Below are 24,583 nucleotides of genomic sequence, written 5' to 3' on the forward strand. Positions count from 1 at the left end.
GGTCTTGATCAAATTTATTCATAAATTTGCAGCCAAACTGCAAACTTCATCGACGGAATAAATTTCCCCCCCCCCCTTTTTTACTTGTCTAGAATCATTGAATTTGCACACAAAAAATTGCAGTCGGGAGTGAATTTACGCAAATTAATTTTCGTAGGAAGGCTTATTTTTGAAATCTGAGGCTTCTACGGAGAAAGTTCTCGTAGGAAGCTTTATTTGGTCTGGAATGTCTGGTCTGTAGAACTTCCCTGCTGCTAACTGGTCATCATGAAATTATACATACATAAAGAGTTTTCTATAGGCACTGAGACTTACACCCATAAAAAAATAATTATAGCCTGAATTTATGAATAAGTTGCATTGGCTATCTGTGCAATAACTAAGTGCTATTAAATGTGAGCAGAGAACAAAGTGTCAGAAAATTGTAAAGGCAGAACTTTTTCAGCAATGGAAGAGAGAAAATTTGGAATGCAAATGGATTATACTTTCCTTAGAAGTGAAAAGATCCCTCCAACTTGAATATTTTCCAAAAGCTGATTCTGGCTTTTGCAAGGTCTGTTGTATAGAGAGAGCATGCTTCTTAAATGAGATATTTATGGAATCTGGTACCAATTCCTGTATTAAGGGGAGAACACTCTGCCCAACCTCCACCTAGGTGGGCAAATAACTGAGCTTTTTAGTAAAAAAATTTTAACTTGGAAGGGCTGGATTTGCAAGGTAGTAGTAGTTTTCCTAAGGTATTATGACTGGGTAATGTATTCAAAGAAGAAATTGTCAAGTTCAATCTACAAGGGTTTGGCACTTGTTTTATTTTTGCATCAAGTGTGGAAAAAAATTTAATAAATTTTAACACATAGGGTAATTCATTACTAGAATTACCAAACTTAGTGACACATCAATTGAAAATGGAAAGCTTTGAAAAATGAACTCACCACAAGCTTGTTTGTAACTTTAGCTGACACCAGCCCAAAGGTCACAAGAAACAAACAAGGACTGTCTGTGTATACTGAAGACTTGCAGCTAATCATGACTTGTACAATTTTGACTAACCCTATGGGAACTGCTGGAAATATTGTACTGGTTCCCTGCAATAGGAAAAAGACATACCCCAAAAGTCTATGTGTACTTAAATTTGTTTCAATCTAATTGGTCTACCATTCCACTTTTCTTAAAGAAATACTTCAACAAATTAAGAGTGATAACTACGAACCATGACAACACAAAAGTTCAGTAAATTTGGAATGGGTAATGTGTGTATTTTGGGATTTTTAACACAGCTTTAACAATTTTTGCCACATCGCTAAAATGTGTGCAGTGTGGCAGCTTATAGTGATGTCTAGCACTGGGGCATCATGCCACAGACATGTAGCATCATGTCCCACCCAGTCACATAATCCTGACGCCAGGCCAACCCATCCAAACATTAATCTCTTAATGCTGAGTGCCAAGCGAGGCAGCTGCCAGTACCATTTTTATAAGTCTTTGTATGCCTCGGCTAGGGTTCAAACCTGTGACCTTCCACACCCAAGGCAGACACTCCAACCAGTCAGGCCACCAGTGCAGTATTGGAGCAGTTAAATGACTCACAATTTTACTCAGAAGTAAAATTTTAAACATATTTTAAAAGACATGGAAATGTCTAAACAAACTGTCATTTTTGCACATTGTTGTGGGTAATTTTCTGAAAGGTCTTATCGGTATAACTGGTATGAGATTTTTTGCAAATACTTTCACAGCTACAGGGGGCTTAACAAGTGAGAAAAAAAACGGACTCTGTACCAGTTTTACTCACAATCCCTTTTAGAAAATGTACACAAAGACTTTGCAAATACAGCCAATTTGTTGAGGAATTTCCAAGTCTATCATCATCCACCACAAAATATGCTTCCATTGCAAAATGGCATTCGCTTACATGCTTAAACAAAATGTGGTGTTTGTATTGTCAAGGTTTGTAGTTATCAATTTTAATTTGATGAATACTGTTCTAGAAAACTGGAAGGGTGCACTTTTTAGACCATACTGAAATGGACTGACCATACTGAAATGGAAATATAAAAGTAAACAAATGACAAAATTACAAGTCAAAAGTAGTCCAATTAAAAAGTAAATTAATTTATGCATTTTAGCAGGAATTCATGGGTTGTAAGCTGGATTTTTTTGTTTTGTACCTTATGAAATACAGCTTTTATCTGTTGATGATACTAATGACATATCTGCCACACTATAAATAAACAAAACCAACAAAAGACCTCAAAGTGACCGAAATTCCGAAAGGAACTTTTAGGAATCTAAGATAAGCCCACTTCTTCTGTCCTTTTATTATGTTTACCTGATGAAAATTGAAACCATCTCTGATATTCTTAAGAATCTCCAGCATACCAAGTTTGGTAACAAAATTATTTTCTTACAGGTAGGAGTTAGCAAGTACACAAGATACATGTACCTGTAAGTACAGTATAAAATTCTTTCTCATGACTTTTGATCTTGAACCTGGTATCATGGACAGAAAATCACTGAACTTTTTTCTACATCAAAATATACCCACATGCTTAGTATGGTTAAGATATGTTCTTGGTCACAACAGTACCATTTTCATTCAGAACTAATTGAATATTGCAAAAAGTTCTTTTTAGAGAAAACCCCATGTTAATGCCACCATTTGTATTAGAAAAGTGACAACATTTTCAAGAAGAACCACTATACTACCATGCTGGAGGTCTGAAGTGTGCCATTTTCATTTATAAACAGCTACATATTGCTATAATAGCGTTTTAGTGGAAAAACCATATCTATAGCAGCATCTGCAAGGGAAAAGTAGCCACATCACGATTCTTAGAATGGTGAACAAAGAAGCCATTTTGGTATTAGAACAGCATCATTTAAGACCAACCAAATATCACAAGAAAAAATGTGTTTGCTTGCTCTTTTTTCTTTTGGCTGAAAATGTCGGTTTAGGAGATGTGGTTGTAATATGATTTTTCAAATTTTGGGAGGCCAAGCTGGCATTGTTTTCATTTTAGGACCAACTACTTATAGAGAAGTGTTTTACTGAAAACCCTATGTCAAATCATCCTGTCAAGAAAAGCAGCGAGAACTAGATTTTCAAGATGCCATCACTGATCAGCAACAATTTTATTTAGGACTAACTAGATATCATCAGAAGTCTTGCACTGAAAATTCAATGTCTTGTGCTGAGTTGTCAATCACAAAAAAGACCAAAGTAAGGCCGCAGCTGATCTTTTCCTGTAAGTTTAATCAATGTCCAGTAAGGTGAAAAGAAATATCATGTACTGCTACTGCTGATTTGGAAAAGATGCATTTGAAAAGTTTAAAAGTGAAGTTGGAATGATAGAAGGCAATGTCATGTTTCACTAAAAAGTGTGCAAATTACACTTTGGCTGTAATCATCTGCAGTTCCAAACGACATGGTGGTAAAGTTCTTCTTGCTAGATCTCACAGGTTTTTTAAAAACTCATGTAGCATTGTCAGTCATCTCTCCTACCATAAGCAAAAGTCAAACTGACAGACAACACAAAAGCCTGATCATGGTAAAGTAAATGAGGCATCCTTGTTAGCTTGGTTCTGTGAAAAACTCCAAATAAAAAGCCTACATCTGGTCCAAACCAGACAAGCCATTATCCTAATTTGACCATAACGATATTTTCATATTTGTGGCTATTGTTCAGTAAGTACCATAATTTAAGGGTCATTTCAGAAAGCATCATCAAAAAATCACTAGGACTGGTAGCACAAGGACTGGTACCACAAGGACTGTTATCTCTGCTAAAGGACCATCAGTACCATTTCCGTTCAGGTAGAAGTGTCAAAAAAAGTCTTTGAATAAAAAAACCAATATCACAATGACTATTAATTCATCAAAGTAGCAATAATATTTTAAAGACAGTAATCATGGTCATGAAATTAGAGGCATGATTAGCACCATTCATTTAGAACCAACAAAAAATTTCAAGAAAATCATACTGGATGTACAAGGGGTAACATTTTCATTTAGGATCAGTGGTCCAGTGTTTCCCTTTATGCACATTTGTGCATTAGAGATGCATCCTGAAGAAAAGTCAAGGGGTCATTGCAGATTTTGTTGGTTTGTAACTTTGCTGCAAATAAGAGTTAAGAGTCAAGTTTAACTGTAACTTACTAAAAAGAAGATGAATCATTAGCCTCTTTAATTTTGGGATAAATGTTTTCTAGGACGAAGTACAATAAAAACAATGAGTCTTAACAAAATACTTACAGCCACTGTTGATTTATTTTTTCCTGTACCTCCCTGCAGTATATACTGAATACTGACAAAAATAAAGTATAGGCAGGGTACAAAGGTGCCAAATGCTACCAGAAATCTTACTGGACCTATCAAAGGAATCTGAAAGAAAAGAACATCCCTGATGAAAATCCAAGGTTATCAATAGACTTATTCATTCTGCAATTTAATAATGTTATGCAATACTAAGTACAATGTAACTATTATTATAAAGAACTGTTTCTATTTTGAGACTTTCCTATAACATCTGAATTTTAATTTTGAAACATGACCATGCACTAAATCACAGATACATAACTGGAAACAAGTATAACAACTGAAATTCATACAAATTTGCATAAATGTAACTAATATTAATTTACAGAATAAAAATCTTAACTTTACTCTCCATATGAAGAAAGGTTTAAATAAAAGGACTGTTTTACATATTAACTACAAGCCCTCAAAAGTTAAATACCTTTAAATAAAAGTCTCTATTTATTTAATACTCCATTAATGCAAGTACTCCTCAGTAATGTCACTTTTCTCAACTTATGCTCTTACTAAAAGACATGGCATCTGATGCAAGCTTGATGCTAGAAGGGTTCTAACTTGCTGTCTTCACTTTCAACCAAATATTTTCATGACAGAAACCAACGTTAATATCAAGTTTGCATGAGGTATATGTGTAAAAGGCAAAGTTAACTTCCTTTGCTCGACATGTTGTGGACTGACATGTAGACGAAATAGGTAAAGTAATTGATAATTGATGTACTGTATGTTAACCAACATTGAGCTTCAGAGATTGTTAAGGGTGTAAAATGATCTAAAGTCTTATCTGTGCCCTAACATCAACTCTCAGTGTAATCCAACATTGGATGAGATATTTAATACAATCATTATCAGAGACACCCAGAACTTGAGACCCTGCATCAAAAATTATCTAACCCAGCAGTATATTTGTACATATTTAGCATGGTCAGAGAGTATAATTTACCACATGGGCAAGTTGGGGTTAATTATGATCAAACAATGCGGGAAGTAACTCTAAAGAACTTTCTAAAATAGTACTGAACCCAGTTTTCAATATAGGTCTATTTATGCACAAATAGTAAGCAGTCTCATGGGTATTTATGTAAAGTGAAAACCTCAAATATTGTGCATCTGATCTCAGAATTTTAGAGTTCATTTTGAGGCAAGTATATAAAAAGTAGAGAAAGTCTCCAAATTGCATCTGATCTATTATTTTTTAATTTACATACCATAAGGATTATTGGGGAAGATTAATTTAACTTTTTTTCTGTAACATTTACCAAGATCACATGACAGGCATGCCAGACTGGTCTTCTTATCTTTAACATAAGAAGATACCAATGTGGATCAGGCTCTGGGGTAACCAGTCTACTGACCAATCAGATCACCTGAGTGCTTGTATTGACTATACAAACATGTTTAAAGCAAACACACAAGTAATCCATATAGTAACTGTATCTCAACTGACTTAAGAGTTGTGCAATCTCTAAAACTTTCAGTAAAGATTCTACAAATCTAACTCACAATCAGTTCAATCATGACTCAATTGCATACCTTTTTCTGTCAACAAGTGGCAGCTGAAAATTATCCATTTTTCCATGACTTTCATCAATATTTGCAAAATTAAAGGCTTTTCCCCAGTTAGGAGATAACCCTTTTCTTTCTCCCAACTTTTCTTGATTGCAAGGGAACTGTTATTATTACAGGATCAACTTACAATGAAAGAAATATTAGCGAGAAAACTACTTACTTGTTTATCCCAGAAACTGGGCCCTATAATAAAACTAACAACATGTATAGTTATGGCTGCAAACTGTCCTTCTGTGACATCAACTCTGAAATGAAGACAATTAGAAAGGGCAACAGATCAAAACTACTGCATTTATCACAATTTTCGCCATAGATGATGTGAATAGGAAGAATTGTGTTTAAGAAAATCTCCCTTCCGAATACATTTGGGATCCTCTACGTTGTTTAACTGGTAATTGACATGGTTTTTTCAACGTTTATCTTTATAATACTATACACATGCTTACAAGATGAGTCCAACTGCAAACTGCAAAGGCCAAGATCTGCCATCATATAATGCGCATGCAGATCTGGGTTTGTACAGTTCATAAGGAATAATCAGTAGACAAATAACATAGACCCTAATCTGCAAGCACATCATGATATGGCAGGTCAGGACTTTGTTGTTTGCAATCAGACATGACTTATATGCACGTATATATAATACAGATAAAAACAGAATGGAAAGTCATTCTTATGTCAGTAATTAGGACTTTTTAAAGACATATTGAACAATTTAGTTAATAAATAAAATACACTTACAACATGTATTTATAAAAATAAATTTAAAAAAATTAATAATCACATACAGATGTAAACATCTAAAAATAGTGATGATTATCTCTTTCGACACTTACTCAGTTTTAAAACAAGAGTCCCTTACAGGTACTGACACTCTACTGACCCAAAAGAATTTCTAGGAATCCAAGATAAGACCCTTTCTTTTTCTTAACTGCTGAGTGTGGAAACCATCTGCTGACTAAGACTGGCTGTATTATCAGCACCTTTTCATTTATGATCAACTAGACATAATAAAAAATCTTTCAGTCAAATACTCAAGTGATATGACCATCAATTCAGGAGTAACGATAACACAATTTTCAAGATGGCTGCTGTGGCCTCCATAAAGACATTATAAAGTCTTCCAGTGAAATCCCCATGTTAATATAACTTTTTTGCTCAGAAGCAGCAGCAATGACAAGATTTGCAAAATGGCCACTGTGGGGGCTATATTAGGCATCAGATGGCATTTTCATTTACAACCAACTAGACCTCATGCACATAGCTGCCATATTGAAACTTTTGCCATCAAATGAATTTCCACTCAGCAGTATCAGAAGTGGCTGATTAACAGGGGAATGACAAAGAGACAGGGAAATGGACAGAGAGACAAGGAGATGGACAGAAAGAGAAAGGGTAAAACAATATCTCCATAAATAAAAACCAGAGGAACTGCAAATAAATCACCATCACAAATGCCCCCACTTTCTTCTGAAACTCCTCTCCTCAACTCCTTTCTTAGTTACCCAAACCCTCCAACAACGACTAGATGTTATAATGCAAATCCATCATATAAGTAAGTTTGGGTGGCTAGGTTGTTTTTTGTACTACATACTTTTCCTAAGTACTTAAAACTCATTGAATCTCATACATTCAATGAATTTTACACTGAAAATAGACTTTTTAGGCAAGCAGCTATGTTTTCAACATGTACCTTAGGGTTAATATTGTATTCAATTCGGAGGTCATAAATTAGATTCCTTCATTTTGATGTAAGTTTACGAAAAGTTTATCATATTTACAAACTATTTGTATGTTTGTAACTGTATTATATGTATAGCAGAATCTGTGTAACTGATTTGTGTAGTTACTAATGTCTAGTCTACACAGGTGTGCAGTCTCCACAGGTGTGGTATCATGTGAGAATGTAAACACCTTGAAGAAGTAAATGTATAGTGACAGTGATCAGAACTAGAGTTATCTAGTTAAGTGGTACATGATTTGCATAATATACATTCCTAGTTAAGGATGATTTATGAAGGCATTAGTGTATGAATTTATATACCTTGTATATATACATATAAATATAGATGTAATTGTGGTTTAAGTACATGTAACTTTATTTTCTCCTTCACATATTCCTTTCTGAAAAAATTGCAAATGACTTTTTAATTTAGATTTGTATCACCATTCAGCAGAGCTAGCCAATGCAAGAAGAAATGTCGAGGCAAAATACTGACCAACATATGCCCTTTTGTGTCAACTGTATTTTCAAATCAATTCATCTTCTTAGAATGAGTTAATTTAAGATATTTATGACATTAAATTTCTATTATTTGCTAAACTGACAGTCAATAATATTAGTATGTACCATACATGTACTCAGTTATTAGTCTAATCCAACTGCAAACTATACGGACTTTGATCTGTGGTCACATGATGCACTAGCAGATCAGGGTCTGTGTTATTTTTTCAACTGATTAGACCCAGATCTGCTAGTGCATTATGCAATCGCAGATCGGGATTTATGCAGATTATAACAAGTATATGTGGTACTTTTTGTTTTGTTAACGTTTGCCAATATGATTTTCTCAGAAACTTGACAAACTGTATGCTTACCAATATTTTGGAATTCACCTTATATGTTCTGTGGTTTGGTGTTTGTCGAGGTCTTTTTTTTCTCTCCATCTTCCCTGAATGTATGTATGACTTCTTCAAACACCTATTTTGACTATAAGAACAGACTTAAAGACTTAATAATGTTTACTTCTTTAATTACTGTCCAGTTTTGTTTTTGTAAGTCCATGGTGTATGTTTCTCTAATCTTGTCATTCTACAAATTTAGGTGTTATTTAAACTGTAAAGCGCATAGAGCTCCTAAAGATTAGATGCTGTACTAAGTCCATAGTAGTAGTGGTAGTAGTAGCAGTATGTGTGTTCCTGATATGGCTGCATATATAAAGTTTGTGTATCTGACACTGATCCCATGCCCCCGCCATCTATGGGACCCTGTGCATGGGGAGCAATGGATTACACCAATAATGCAGATGGATACCCCCAGGGTTACATAACAGAAAGTTTCATGCATTTGCACCCTGGCTAACAGTAATGAGGAGATATGGTAATAAACAGACTGTTGGATGGACAGAGAGACAAATGGATGGACTGGCAGACAGACGAAGGCCATCAAAATATTCCTTACTATTTGTGAAGATTTTCTGAAAAGATGGGAAGAGCAATCTGTATGCTATATATTTAAATGTGACACCCAGACTTAAACACTACACAAACGAATATTTTGTGTTCATACAGGTAAGTTAGTTTCTGATTTCTAAAAAATATGCACAATTACTTTAGCAATTATGCAATGTCAAACTAAGGAAATAATGACAATATTATGCAAATAAATGTGATCCCAAAGAATTGTCCAAGGATAAAACTTCGCAATCTATGATCAGGTTGCACAAAATAAAACGAAAATAAATATGTTTGTCTATATCAGAGCTAGAAATATCTGAACATTTTCCACTTGCCAAAATGCCTGGGTAACTTGGGGATGATTTTACTTGCCAAAATGCTTGGGCAACTTGGGTATGATTTTACTTGCCCATAATTTATCCATGCTGCTGGATGGTAAATCTTTTCAAACCCAACATCAGTGGCACTCTTCAATTCTAATCAGTATATTTACTTATACACGACTCCTAAATAACTGAAATAATTTCCATTTTCCTTATTTATCTGCAACCCACCTCCCAAATTTTAGGGTTCCTGACACATAGGTCTGCCAATGGGCCACGTAGAAGCAAATCTCAGCCAAACAGACTGCAAACAATAACAGCATTGGCTCCTGTCCCATCCTCAGTGCCACACATGTTGCTGCCATGACAAATACTGGAAATACAATACAAAAAGATCCCTGAAAACTGTTAGAATACTTAAACCTCTCTTTCAATATAGCAAATCATCTTTATGACATGTCACCTGGCTCTTAAACAAACAACAAAATGTCCATGAGGGTCTAAGGTTGATTACAGATTGATTGCTTTAGTTGCCAACTGCTCGTGGTCACATTATTTAGGGTAGTAACATACTTTGTTATATTTGGTCTAAATTTCATTAGTAGTTTTGAGAAAAAGTCAATTAAGGAGCTTTTATTTGCAATGGCTGCTACATCTAAATGGGAATCTGGGCTGACTGTGTAAGTTTGAAAGGTCTTAATAACAGTATGCTCAATTTGGTTGACTTCCAATGAAAAGCAGTAAAAGAGCACCACAGCATAATATGAAAAACTACAAAATTCCAAAAATCTTTAGGGCACTGAAGTCCTTGCAAAAATTAAATTTTCTGACCCATAATGTACTGTCAAACATTTGGATATAAAAAGATGATGGAAGTCAAACTTTCCGATTTTGAAAAGTATCAAGCATCATTTTTGTGTTTATAAATAGCACACATAGATAAGGTATACATTTTCAAACAAATGTAGCTGTTATTACAGAAGCTGAAGATTCCATGTAAACATTAGCATAATGAAAATCCACATCCCAAAACAGGAAATGTGTTTTGTCAAAAAATTGTTTGTACAGATGTTATTAGTTTCATGAAGGAGGGAGAAAAAGAAAGAATAAATAACTGAAAGTACATCTAATACTGTTGAGCTACATGCCTCCAAGCTATGAAAAATGACATGAAGTTGAAATGAGAAAAACAAGGGCATCTCAAAACAATTAATAAAAACACTTGATTATTAATAATCTAGTTGATAGCATGATTCTGAATTGATGTTTACAGCAAATTTAAATCGCAGTAATAAATTTTTTATTAATTAGTGATGGAGGAATGGACATACATTTGATATAATGAATACAGCTATGGTTACTGGAAACTGATGTGGAGAGTTAAAGTATACTCACCCCTTTGACCTTGTACTGAGTGCATGACTGCAGTGCATGCTATCTACATAGTTACAGGCATCATAAAGGATCTTTAATAACACTGTTTTTCTGAAGTATTCAAGTGAATATGGCTGGCAGTAACTCTAGTATATTAAAGAATCCACAACCGTTTTCCCCATTTAAACTCATTTCTAACGCTGAGAAGTGTGACTATGATGGATTATATATATACTTTACCTACAGTGTGTCCACTGAATGGGGTTTTAGTTTCTGTTTACAAAATATGCTTAAATTTGTGTTCTTGAAAAGAGGAAAATTATGGTTTGTATAAATGTTTCCATGTAAAAGAGTACTGCTGTCCAGTACCCAAAAATATATAATAATTTCAACATCTTTTTAAATTATCATCTGAAGGGAAGAACTGAATTTTCTTGTTTCCAGCTTTAGTTGACTTTGAATGCCTCATAATCTGAAAAACTCGGCTATCACAAATACTATGACATCTCATGTTGACAGCTTCACACAAAAACCACAAAATGTTAAAGCTTTATTTTTCTAATGATAAAACTAGAGGTAATAATAATAATAATAATAAGTAATGTGCATAAGTTATTTGCAGCTTTCCTTTTCCCATTACTATTTGTCAGCACCTCACAACCATTCCTTCTACAGTCATGATAATCAAATAGAAAATTGATATATTATGAACAATTGGAATATCATATTTGGTTACATGGAAAATAATGTTTCTGCAAGAGTTTCTGTTGCGTATAATTGTAAGTGACATAATTAGTATTGAACATTAAAATAAAAGTCTTCTCAACATAACTAATGTGTGTAATTAGTTATGTCATTAAGTTCCGAGACATGTAAATTGGTTTTCTGCTTTTCATGTCATGAAACAGCTAGTGTACTTTGTAAATCAAAACTTTTTCTGTAAGTATTGATAGTTTTTGAAACCTTTTCATAATTATCATTGACAGACATAATGTTTATAAATAGGTAAATGAATGTTATCTGCATGCAGCTTTTAAAAAAGTGGGAATTATGTCTTTATATCTGTCTGTCTGTCTATCCACCCATTAGTAATGCAATTTATCTCCTACATTATTAAAGACACAAACTTGAGATTTTGGGATAGGACCCTTGTAATGTCTTTAGATATACCTAGTGTTTTTAGGAAGTAGGTTTGCCCCTGGGTCGACCACTCCATTGGCCAAAGTGGGTAAAGCATCCACCTTAGATGCTGGAGGTTGCAGGTTCAAATCCCAACCAAGTCATAGCACAGCCTTATAAAAATGGCACTAACAAGTTACCTCACTTGGCACTCAGCATTAAGAGGTTAGTGTTAACACTGGTCGATCTGGTGTCAGGATAATGTGACTGGGTGGGACATATTGCTGCATGTTTGCAGCATGATGTCCCAGTGCTAGACATCAGTATAAACTGCCACAATGCACACTTTGTAGCGATATGACTTAAACATTGTTACAGCTACATTAAAAATCCAAATCACACACACTCTCAAGGCTACTTACTTGTGATGTAAAGGTTGTTATTTAGAGCCATTAAAAGTAGCTGTATTAAACACTCTACAGTTGAACATCTTGACTTATTGTGACTTTCATAGTCTTAGCCACAAAGTTATGGTCACATGCTAATGTGCATATATTTCTTGCCAAGTCTTGAACTAAAACCCATATATATATATATATATATATATATATATATATATATATATATATATATAGATATGGCGCTGAATATGATCATATCCAAGATAATGTGAGTGTTTCATATACCACTTGCATGGTTCTGCTTAAATGTATAGTATTTATGTCTTGTATCCAAACTGTAACTATGTATACACTTGATTGGTTCTGTTTAAATGTAAGATATTTACATCTTGGATCCAGGCTGTAGCTATGTATAAATTTGCATGGTTGTGTTTAAATGCAAGATATTTACATCTTGTATCCAGGCTGTATGTTTAAATGTCAGATATTTACATCTTGAATCCAGGCTATATGTTTAAATGTAAAATATTTACATCTTGAATCCAAGCTGTAGCTATGTATACACTTACATGGTTCTGTTTAAATGTAAGATTTACATCTTGTATCCAAGCTGTATGTTTAAATGTAAGATATTTACATCTTGAATCCAGGTTGTATATTTAAGTGTTAGGTATTCAAGTCTTGTATCCAGGCTGTATGTTTAAGTGTAAGGTACTCAAGTCTTGTATCCAGGCTGTAGCTATGTATACACTTGCATGGTTCCATTTAAATGTAAGATATTTTCGTCTTGTATCCAGGCTCTAGCTATGTATACAGATAATGTGAGTGTACTGAATATATCTTTTATGTTATTTCTCATGGTCATGTCAAGGTAAAAACACTTCTTGTGCCATGTTAAATTATGATATAACCATTGACGCATTGTCACAGCCACCTTACATTGGGAAAATTATGCTAACACTCTATCCATGCATCCTTCTGTTAACATTTGTTTGTCTAGTCCATAACTTGGTGACAGCTGGAGAGATTTCATAAAATTCTGCCAGTGTATATGTCATGGCTAAATGGTATCACATGCCATATACTGGTTAAGGTCAGTCAGGGAATATATTAATCAGGGATCTTTGTCCATATGCAGGTAACCGGAAAAAAAATGAAAGCCATGTAAACATTTTGAAAATTTATGCTGTAGTGTTCCTTTAGTATCATCATGTGCAATTTGGCTGATTTCTACTTAATTTTTGAGTAGACATTTTAATGCTTATCATGTTCAACTTGGCTGATTTCTACTGAATGACTTTTGAGTTGAGTAGACATTTTAAGGCTTATCATGCTCAATTTGGCTGATTTCTACTGAATGACTTTTGAGTAGACATTTTAAGGCTTTTCCATTTTCAATAATGGTGGTCATATCTACAGTTTTTAAAAATAGAACTGCAAGGCTGTGATGTCAGGTTACTTCCTGTAAATGCTGTACAGACTGGTAAAAGTTTTTAAAAATATGCTGAAAACTACATTGTGATGAAAGAATAGGGAGAAAGGAGTTAGAGGTCAAATCTGTTACAGCAAATAAGTTTGTCAACATCTGGTGTTTTACTGGCTCTGCAAGTTAAACAGTACATGTATTAAAAATATATAAATAAACTCATTACACTTTATGACGAATCTGAGAAACTGTTGCACAACTTTATTAACAGCATCTGATGATAACCTTTAAAATATGTAACTGTTCCAAATGACAGGTGACTAACACTTGTTGTTGCATAACTTTATTAATAGTATTTTATGATAACCTTGAAAATATGTAACCATTCCCAATGACAAGTGACTAATACTTGTTGAAGGTAAAGGCTTCATCCAACTACATATTAAAATAAAATGTCTTTAGTAATACAATATTTAGTTGTAATTTCACACACACACACACACACACAAATAGCTACATTTTATTATCTGTAATACACTACATGTCTCTACTGTGCAGTTGATTTTGTGAAATGATGATGGCTTCCAAAAGAGTAAAAAAAAGAAAATTAATCACTTTAACATATCCACTGATGTGGCACAACAGCAGACTGGGTCACAGTTCGTACTGCAACTAATGTACCAACCAATAAAAGTGCCTCACTCTGGTGTATTAAGGACTGAAGGTAAAAGGAGCAGGCCATAGGTCAGCTCATAGGTGATTGGAAAAAACACAGCCTTCAGAATGTCTTCCAATGATGAGTGATTGAAATAGGTACAGGGAATATAAATAGCACTAATTTCATGAGCTTTGATCATCATGAATGAAGACCCCTCTCACTGAGGAAGTGATAAGGGCTGCCATATAGAACCTTGATAGTAAAGAGCTGAAAACATGCTAATAACTGCAGTAAGAGAGGGAAACTAGGATTAATGTACTTCCAAGTGCACCAATCACAGAAGATTTTCCATGTTGCAGACTGTCTTCTGGCTTGGCAAAAGTGCTTGAATAGAGGGCTGTTGAGAAGTGGAGAACCCCTGTGCTGTAACCATAGGTTTTTCCACTGAGGTACTCATCTAGGTTGGTCTATTGAAAGGTTGAAGAGGTCAGAGAACCATGACCATTGTGGCCAGTGAGGCGATCAGGATGAGCTGAGTAGTGGAGGTCCTGACCTTTGGAATCAATCTGAAGGGTAATGATTTGTAAGCAAACAGTCAATCCCACCGCAAGCTAAAAGCATCCACTACCCAGGCTTTTTGGTCTGCGACTGGAGAGACATTCAGTTTTAAAGAGGACAACCCAACCCCACCCCGACTGAATAGACAACTACCTGCCTGTTCTGGAGAATTTCCTTGCTGGGAATATGGCAAACTTGGAGGGTAATACCCTCTATTTCTGCAAAAGGTTCCAGACCTCCATACAAAGAGAAGCATGAATGCCCTCTTGTTGTCTGAGATATACAACCACTGATGTGCAACCCGAAGAGATCATCACATAATGTCCATTGAATTATCTATGCAACCCTGCTGGGCTAAAATTCAAAATTTTTTATGTGAAGAAGAACTTCCTGTAATACAATAAATAATGATGATAAGTAACAACAAGGTTGCACATAATGCTATGTTATCATTACTACTATCCAACCCAAGGAATACAGAAAATGTTTCTTTCATTTTTTAACAGCGTAACATAATCTGGCACAAAATATCATCATCTATAAACCTAATAATTACATGTACTAATATAACTATTAATAGAAGCATACAACCTCTACTAAGCTATTGGCACTGGGGTGTCTATTTTGCCTGAACTGCCTGAAGAAAAGGCCCTGCATACTGTGTATGAAATAAAATTTGTGGAACTGGGTAAGTTTGCAAGTTAATATTTACAACAGACCATATGCTCAGGGCCTTCCATTAGATTTAAAGTTGGTTGGTAAGTTGCCAAAGCAGGTGGGGGATTTGTGGGATCTCTTCCAATGGGGATACAGGTTGTTTTTTTTTAACATACCTGGGTGTTAAGTAAAGGTAGGCAGGTAAGTCACCTGGCTCTCTGCTGATAAAGAAACCCCTGTATACTGATCAATGCAGTCTTTGACTTACCTGTGGAAACTGAATCACAGCCATGATCAAACAGCTCCCCGAGTGGTGTATTAGATTTTGTACGCCTAGCTTGTTTTCCATCTATAGCATCTAGTGACTGGTATGCAAACAAACACAAAGATACAAACAGGTATACCAATCTTGGAGCCTGAAAGAGAAAAATAAAACTATTTTTATATAATTATGTGGTCAATGGGGTAAAGTCTCAGCATTTAAGGATGTAACAGAATTAATGAGAGACCTGATATCACTCGCCTGGATTATGAAATTTATGAAATTCAACTGTCAATGATAAAAGTTTGAGAAAAAAAATATTACCAAAAAATAAGGTGATGATAAAGTACTGATAAGCTCAATCAGTTACTCCATTAATTTTGGAAGAATTTTGTTCATAGTAGAAATCACACAAAACCATAAGGAAAAGCCTGTTCACCAAGTGCGATCAAAACTGGATCCAAAAATACAGTCTCTACAGTGGCAACAAGTGCAGCCCATTATATGCAACATATCAACTCATTAATATGCATGAATCCTGTGCACAATCATACTCATCCAAGAGATTGAAGATACAACCCCATTTTCCTAGCTTGATCAAAATCCTATCAGACCTGTGGCTTCCAGAGTAGAATACAGTAGTGTTTGATGACACCTTGGAAATAAAGTGGCTATTTAGTGTCAGCTAAAGTTTGAAAAATGTAAAAAATGAACTGCATACAAATGTAGGATATCAGATAATAAGTTCATTATTAAAATTAGCCAATATTTTGATCATGTAAGCATATATTTCACATGTTATAAAAAGTCGATCACAAATATAGTTTTCAGAGTAGTAACAAGGTCAGTCAACCAGATGCAAGATTACCTTGATTCTGCACTCAAACGTGGCTGTGAGATCCAGTGACACCTAACTAAGCAATGATGTATCACAGCATAATCTGCTGATAAACACAACAGAACACTCACTGTTGACGTTAAAGTTACACATTATGTTAAAATAACATTCTATTTCAGAAGGATAGGTTTAAATTCACAGCAGGGTTTTTGTGTAAAATGGAAAGCAATGGAGCAAAATATAATCATACAAATATTCTTCTTACTTTGAAATTAATAGCATAGATATAAATATTGTGTTTGCTATAATTATAATCAAGATATAATAATAATTTAAATCTTTTGGTCATATTGTCTCAAATGGAAATAAGGACTGTTTCTGTAAACTTATCTTTTTTCTTACATTTTTCAACTATTAAATGCTATTTAGTTCAAACTCCATGCAAATGTTAGTTTATTTGATTATTAAAGGTAAAAAGCTGTGAACTGTAACACTGACATGTGAAATGAAGTCATAAAACAAATGCCTTCAATTATTATTATTTTGAAATTAAATGTATAAATATATAAATATATAATAAACATATAAAACATTATGACCTTTCATCACATTGTGTGTGTGCTTGAAGGACTTTAGTGTGAAATATAAATGATGCAAATTTTTATCATAATTCCTTTATTCATCATATCCCAGAAATGAAAAGCTTTTAAATAAATGAATGTCTTATTTCATTTAGAAATATAAGTATTAGATAATGAAAAAAACAGAACTTTTTTCAGTCATATTTTTGGGCTGAAAACTGAAAATCATATTAAATGGAATCATTAAATATGTATCTTGTAAAATAATTATTCCTGCTATTTACTGCTATTTTAAATAAACCTGAAAGAAAACAACAGTTTCAGTTAACTGTTTATGGTAACAAGCAAACAGTCATCACGTTCTATCCTGCTACATATTCATTAATGTAGCAAAATTGAAAATTGGCATAACAAATGAAGCAGTTTCTGATTTTCTTAAGTTAGTCAATCAGTAAAATCATGAACTTAAGAAAATATTTGAGTTGTTTACATTTATGTGATAAATTTCTTCTCTCAACATTTTCCTAATTGTTAAAAAATGGAATGACTGTGAAAGTAAAAATTAGATTGAATTAAACCATTGTTGTTAGGTTCCAAAGTTACATATTGAATTTTCATCTGAGATTTAACACTGTTTTTAATGGTTTTATGCAATTATAATAGCTAAGTAGTAAGTAAAATAAAAAAGAATTAAATTGTTGTGTCACATTTACACTTGCAGTACATTTATTTGAAACAAAGAATATCATGAAAGCGATTAGCTTCATTTCCTTAAATAAAAAAAACTTTCCCAAATTTAACCAACCTTGGCATTTCTGTGCTACCATCATATTTTGACCAACTGAAATGTATGTCAACATGATTCCATCATATTTTGACCAACTGAAATGTATGTTATTATGATTCCATCATATTTTGACCAACTGAAATACATGTCAACATCATTCCATCACATTTTGACCAACTGAAATGAATCACAACATGATTCCATCACATTGTGACCAAATGAAATATTGTCAACATGATTCCATCAGAAAAAAAATCACATTAGTCCGATTAAAGGAGTTAATTTCTAGAAAGTGTCAATATGGGCTGCCATTGTGTGAGATATTCCTGAAAATGTAACCTCTATTTCCCATGTCAGTCAATCCCCATATACACTACACAAAAGAGTTTATTTTGTAAGTAAGACATTGACCCAAACAACATAAGTATCAAGGCAGACATCTTGTATTTTAACAGCTATGCTCAGGCAAGGGGAGGGGGATAACTCTAAGCAGCTTTTGGAAAATAACATTGGAACCAGAGTCCAAAACAGGTCTATTTTTACACCGTAACTTGTATGTAGCATTATTGTAATTCTGGTTCACGTTTAAAGTGAGTAAAGGCACAATGATATGCATTTTATTCTCTTAATAGGCCAAATTCTAAACAGATATAATTTTAGAAAAAGCAACATTAAAAAAAAAACAGAAGATATTTTTGAAACTTTTAACTGATTTGACTTATTTCAAATCCAGTTTTCAATTTAGTGGGTTATACCTGTCATCCAAAGTGTTAGATCCAGTACTAACATGCCAGAAGTAGTACTTATATACATTAATGCTCATCACATCATTCATCGAGACTCAAAAGTAAGTTACACAGCAAAAGTATATAACTTCATAACTTTTCAGCCAACAGATATGTTATTTTAATAGCAACAATCACTGGCTTAAGATGAATAAACATTTGGTCTGTTCTTTTTGGCAATTAGTAGCACCAACCTAAATAGTTTAAACAAGTATTAACCCTTTCGCCATCATAAAGATGTTAGCTGTCTTGACTTCTAATTTACTGCTGTTTTCAGGAACAAGAAAGGATGAATAGTAACAAATATTTAGATTCTTTGATTCACTTGGGTTGTGCTTTCATTTCAGAGGAAATCAATGCAAAGTAAATTTTAATGTACAATCTGGGATTATTTACCCCAAATTAATGTACCGGTACACAGGGAAATAACTGGGATATACGTTTTCACTGTCGCTCTTTATTCGTTTGTACAATGTATGAAAATCACATATATGTAGCGGCCCCGAGTGGCCAAGTGGTCTAAAGCGTTCTCCGTTATGGATCACTGCCATCTCACCTGTGTCTGCGTGGGTTTTGAGTCTTGGATTCGGCTAATGTGGGTATGTGAGAAAGCTTACCAGTAGCTTCTCGTGGGTTGGTGGTTCTTTCCAGGGTTTTCCCAGGTTCTTCCTCCACCATTAAGTCTGGCCGCCATGTATAGCCTATCATGTGCTGAAAAATGGCGTTAAACCCTATAACACCAACACATATATGTAGTTTGATTTACTTCTTAAAATATTTTGAATTTGGACACTTTTGTAAATTCCCCTTTGTTGAAGAGGAAATTAACAATCATAGTTTGGCTTCATGCAATTTTTTTTATTTTAAGTTTTGGCCAGTTCCAGGCTAATATCTTTAGAGTTATGGGGGACAAAAAAGAGATATCTAAAAATGAGACCCTGATAAATATAAAGAAGATATTATTAATTACTGAAAATGCATTTTTCAAAACAACTTTGATCATAACTAAATCTAGTACTAATACCATGTTAGCTACGACAATGTAACCTCAACATGGCTGAGGCGATGATCCGACCTGTATCTTATAATGGAGCCAGTAAAACTATAGTCAAAGGCAAAAAGATGACTGTGGTTAAAATCTACTAAATAGAATTATGTTTTTCAGGAAGTTTGGCCTATGATAACGTTATCAAGCTTATATCAGGTGAATTAAATTGGAATGTTTACTCTAACTGTAACCTATCCACCATGACGGATAATGAGATTCTCAATGTAATTCCTTTTCCAAAAATAAGGCTTACCTCACCATACATGTATTTAGATATTCTACAAGAAGTTATTTAATCCATACAGTATTTACTATAATCTGTTTACATTTCCAATTAAGGCAACAATGTCCTTATATGGTACACACACAAACACACACATAAAAACATGGATAAAAACATATGTAGTTTTCAACTGAAACATATCGGGCAAAGATAAATATTTTACATATATTTCTACAGTGACATGAAGCAATCTGGAATTAAATAAGAGGAATATTTAATTCTTTCAGTACATGTTAAAACGTGTAGAAATTTTTGTTACAATTAGCACAAAAAGTGTCAGGTGTGAATCAAACTTGGTTGCTCCATTAATACACTCAATCTCACATTAATACTGTACTCAGTTAGCAAAGTAGGGGTACCACAGGCATGGCATTGGGCTTTGCCAATGTTAAAAATTGTAATTTTTTAAAATACTTAAAGGTGACAAAATATACCATCCGATGATTTTTCGGCAACAACATTCTGGCTGCTGATACTTGTATTTCAATCTTGGTTTTGAGAAATTCAAAGGCACCATGAAAGAAAACTGCAAACTTGGATATAAATGCAATCAAATTTATCTACTGTCACATAAACAAATCCTTTGTTCATACTGACAAATACATCTTAATGGCACATTTTTACATCATCATCCACTTTAGTCTGATAAATCGATTCCCCAAATCTGTGTTGATACTGATGTACAATATGTGGGTCTGATGTCACCTGTTCATTAAAATATACAGTTTTGTTGCATGCAAATCTTTCAGAAAAAACATGTGTATACTTTAGACATACCGGTAATTGGTAACATCCATATGTAGTGTGAAATTCAAAATAGCCACAGGACAGATGGTTGTGCTATTCCACGTGGATTTACAAGTTACCAAACAGGATCTTCTCCAGAAATTTAATGTACATTTCACCAAAAGAGCCATTCAGCTAACAGTATCCCCACAGCTGCGAGAAATATTGGTAAATGTATAAAATGAACAGCTATGTGTGCAGCCAAAACTGGATGCAGAGTTTTGCATGTTTTAATGAATTGGTGATGTCAGCCACTAAACAGAAAATCAATATCATCATGGGAGAGGTGCTGATTTATCAGCCTAAATCTGATAATGCAGACACCTGGCCTGGGCACTGAATACTGCAATACATTCAGATAGTCACGCTACCGGATTAGCAGCAATCAATCAACTTCCAAAGACAGGAACAGGAACGGCTAAAATGGACCAAATCACTGGGTTATTTGTGCTTTTTTAAAATAAAAAATATACCCCCCAAAAACAGTTTTGCTGAAACATCAAGGAAAACAGATTACCTCTGAATTACCAATTCTTTGGTATAAATACTAAGTACATGAAACAAAACAATCAGTCTCAATCATTGTTCTACAATAATTTGATGTTACTGCTGCAATAACAAACCACATTTGTTTGGTCCTTGAATGTTTGCATTTAGCAGTAACTACAATAACACATGCACCTTTCATCAAAACAAGCTAACTACAATCTTCAATAAAAACAATGCACCTTTCATCGAAGGAAGTCAACACTAAACTAATATAAAAGCAATGGAATCTGATCAATTGTTGCATTTTCCAAAGTGATTGAAACACTTTTATTGTGCCATGAAAGTTTCAACTTTACAGGAAAAATGTTTCAGCTTATGATTGCTACTAAAGGTGGCATAAAATGCAAACTAAATTTCAGATCCATAGATATTTGGTTGCAAAGATGTTTATTAAACTTTTTTATTTGTTCATGTGTTTTTATTTCCCTATTAACAGCCACATCCTCTTGGTAGCCTCAGCAACAGTATACCTGTCTCCAGCAGACCAAAATCTAGACCACAAACAGGTAACATGTAAACAACTATAAAGTGATCTTCCACTGGCAACAATACATATCTTAGTGAATAGTTTAGTGATACATGTTTGCTGACAATGGGATACATCAAAACAAGGACTAAAAAGTTTTGTTAGTTTTCTAACAGGATGTGAATGATATATAAATTTTCTAACATGTGATCCATATTTGTTTTCATGGATTTTTCATACACATGTACCATATTTTACGCATTATGGATTCTTCTACACAATTGTAAGTTGTCAATACACGTGTATTTCAGATTAGTTTTGTCTTCAGTTATTCCAAATTTCCTACTCACTGACAATAGGTCACATCGTGCAAATTTCACTAGTATGATTAAAAAATTATTTTAAGCCCCTCCCCCCATCTTAACACTCACTCAAGTCGATAATATTACCTTGGTTACTGAATATCAAGATAAAAGGGCAGTAGGCCTACTGTATCATGAAAATGCCAACATTTTGTGAAAATTGGCAATAAGATATTGAGGCTGGCAATTTCTGGGATGACAAGTTTTTACTAATGCCAGCACGATACCTGGGTACGAATCACAGTACTACTACCTGTGTTTTTTTTTCTTCTTCTTCTTCTCTTTCCAACAGGGATGCATAACCATGTCCAAATATTTGATAAGAGGTGGAAAAGGTCAAAGGATGCGAATCCAAAGATTAACTTGTGTAAAACTTGACATCCTACAATTTTTAGGCTTACCTCGGCCACTCCATCTGAGCTGTATATGAAAAGCAAAATTGAAGACACAACATTTAAGGTCAGTCCAACTAGAGTTAGGGTATTTGGAGCCCAACTTGTTGGGATCTGTTCAACCAACCATCGCCAGAAAACTTGCATCGCTGGCTCGAAGATTGACGTACCGGTGGCTTTGTACTCATGGTTTTTTAAATTGCGCAACTGAATTTCTGTGAGGACATCCATTATACAGAAACGATTCAAATTAGTATGTGATGATATATTAAACGTGATAATTCAGTAAACTACGTATGCTTTCGACCATCGTATCCGGGTGAGTAGTCGCCTATTTTGGACATTGACCGCATCAACAGCTGGCTAGCGGAAATGTGTGAGCGCATGCGGATATGGGACTTCCTTGTTTATAAACCGTGGAGCGCGCTTGATTGATAGTTCCGAATATTCTAAACGTATATGATTGCCAATCGAACTGTACAGAATTGGTTTCTTTCTGTACTGACGGTTTCCCATCATCGCACGCCACAAACAAAACTCCGCTACACTCAGTTTTCATCCATGGTTACCTGCGATAAGATTTCATTCTTTTTAAATAAATCAAAATGCATAAAAAAACATTTTTCTTCAATGAGCTAATGAAATAAGCTCGTATGAACCAACAGAAGTGACTTTTTATCCACTGATAATGTAACGTTTGAAACTTGCGCGTCACAATCAAAACGTTCTCGGTTGTTTCTGCAAAAGAAAAATGTGCCAAAGTGACATGTCGGCGCATTATTCACAGAAGAATCGTGCATTTTGTTCGCCTGATATCTCTTCGCAAAACTTAACCGCAATCTATTTGGACCACACTGGTTATTTATACGGTTGGATTGACCAATAAGATGCCGTTGAAAACAAGTTAGACGCATTCTCAGCTTTTCGGTCAATCTTTGTTTATAGTAAATATCTGATGTGGTCCGAATGGTAGCTCAACACGTCAAGGTATGAGTCGTACATATGACGTGGAAGATGCAAATGTGGCGGGATAGTGACGAAGTGAATTGTGATGTGGCTATTGATGGCGTCTTTTGATAGTCATAAATTATGAGTAAGAAGATTGGATTAAAGTTATTTGATGAGTACTTACAGGAAACTGACACTTTTAGGTAACAGGAGATTACGGTCAATATCGGAGTCGGCCCAGAACAAAATCGGTCCATTACAGGTTTGACCCATACAAATTAGTTCAGAAATTTCACCATACCATACATGGCCCATTACTGAGTTGGCCCACAGCAATGTCGGCCTTAATCTGATTTAAATGTCGATAATGATACATTGATTATACGTGAAATTAAGTGCTCCTATAGCACGAAAGACGAAATAAGCCTGGAAGTTCCGCTTCCATCGGAAGATGAAATAGTGAGGTTGAACCGCAATTATGGAGATTGCTATCAAATAGAAATGCTGTCATTTGACAAACAGACAATATTCCGATTAAAAAAAGAAAGAATATTTTGTATGATGTCCCAAAGACTGTCATCTTCAAAGAGTATTTCAGAACAATGATCTTCGGGACACAATATCAGTTACGGAATTCATATTTTATAGCATATGTATTATGCAAAAACTGTTTTGTACAAATACTTTTCGCGAAAACAAAAATACGTGTGCCAAAGACAGCTGACAACCCAATTTTAATTAGTACCGTCCAATATTGTAGTTGTGGTGGAGATGACGGGCGGAGGATAACAATGATTGAAAGCTAGAACTGTTCAAAGGCGTTACATGTTTAATGTATTACCACGCCACCTCATCTTGTACTTATCTCTTGTATGCCTCACGTGCTGATATAATTACCACTACTGCAACTCAGAATTTGCTT

At 34.4% G+C, this 24,583-nt stretch overlaps 1 protein-coding gene across 1 annotated transcript in view; it reads right to left on the bottom strand.

Annotated features, from left to right (window-relative positions):
* Positions 1 to 23,078, bottom strand: part of LOC149785733 (choline/ethanolaminephosphotransferase 1-like) — a 63,356-nt gene extending 40,278 nt beyond the window's left edge. The window contains exons 1-6 of the mRNA XM_089979618.1: positions 22,723 to 23,078; positions 15,843 to 15,990; positions 9,613 to 9,754; positions 6,042 to 6,126; positions 4,253 to 4,381; positions 933 to 1,085 (exon numbers count right to left, since the gene is read on the bottom strand). Coding sequence (XP_089835744.1) covers positions 933 to 1,085; positions 4,253 to 4,381; positions 6,042 to 6,126; positions 9,613 to 9,754; positions 15,843 to 15,990; positions 22,723 to 22,944 — 879 coding nt within the window. The 5' untranslated portion in view covers positions 22,945 to 23,078. The remainder of the gene's footprint in view (positions 1 to 932; positions 1,086 to 4,252; positions 4,382 to 6,041; positions 6,127 to 9,612; positions 9,755 to 15,842; positions 15,991 to 22,722) is intronic.
* Between the last annotated feature and the right edge of the window lie 1,505 nt (positions 23,079 to 24,583).

This window comes from Sinohyriopsis cumingii, chromosome 13, assembly GCF_028554795.1.
Source record: "Sinohyriopsis cumingii isolate HCF-2022 chromosome 13, ASM2855479v2, whole genome shotgun sequence".
Taxonomy (NCBI): domain Eukaryota; kingdom Metazoa; phylum Mollusca; class Bivalvia; order Unionida; family Unionidae; genus Sinohyriopsis; species Sinohyriopsis cumingii.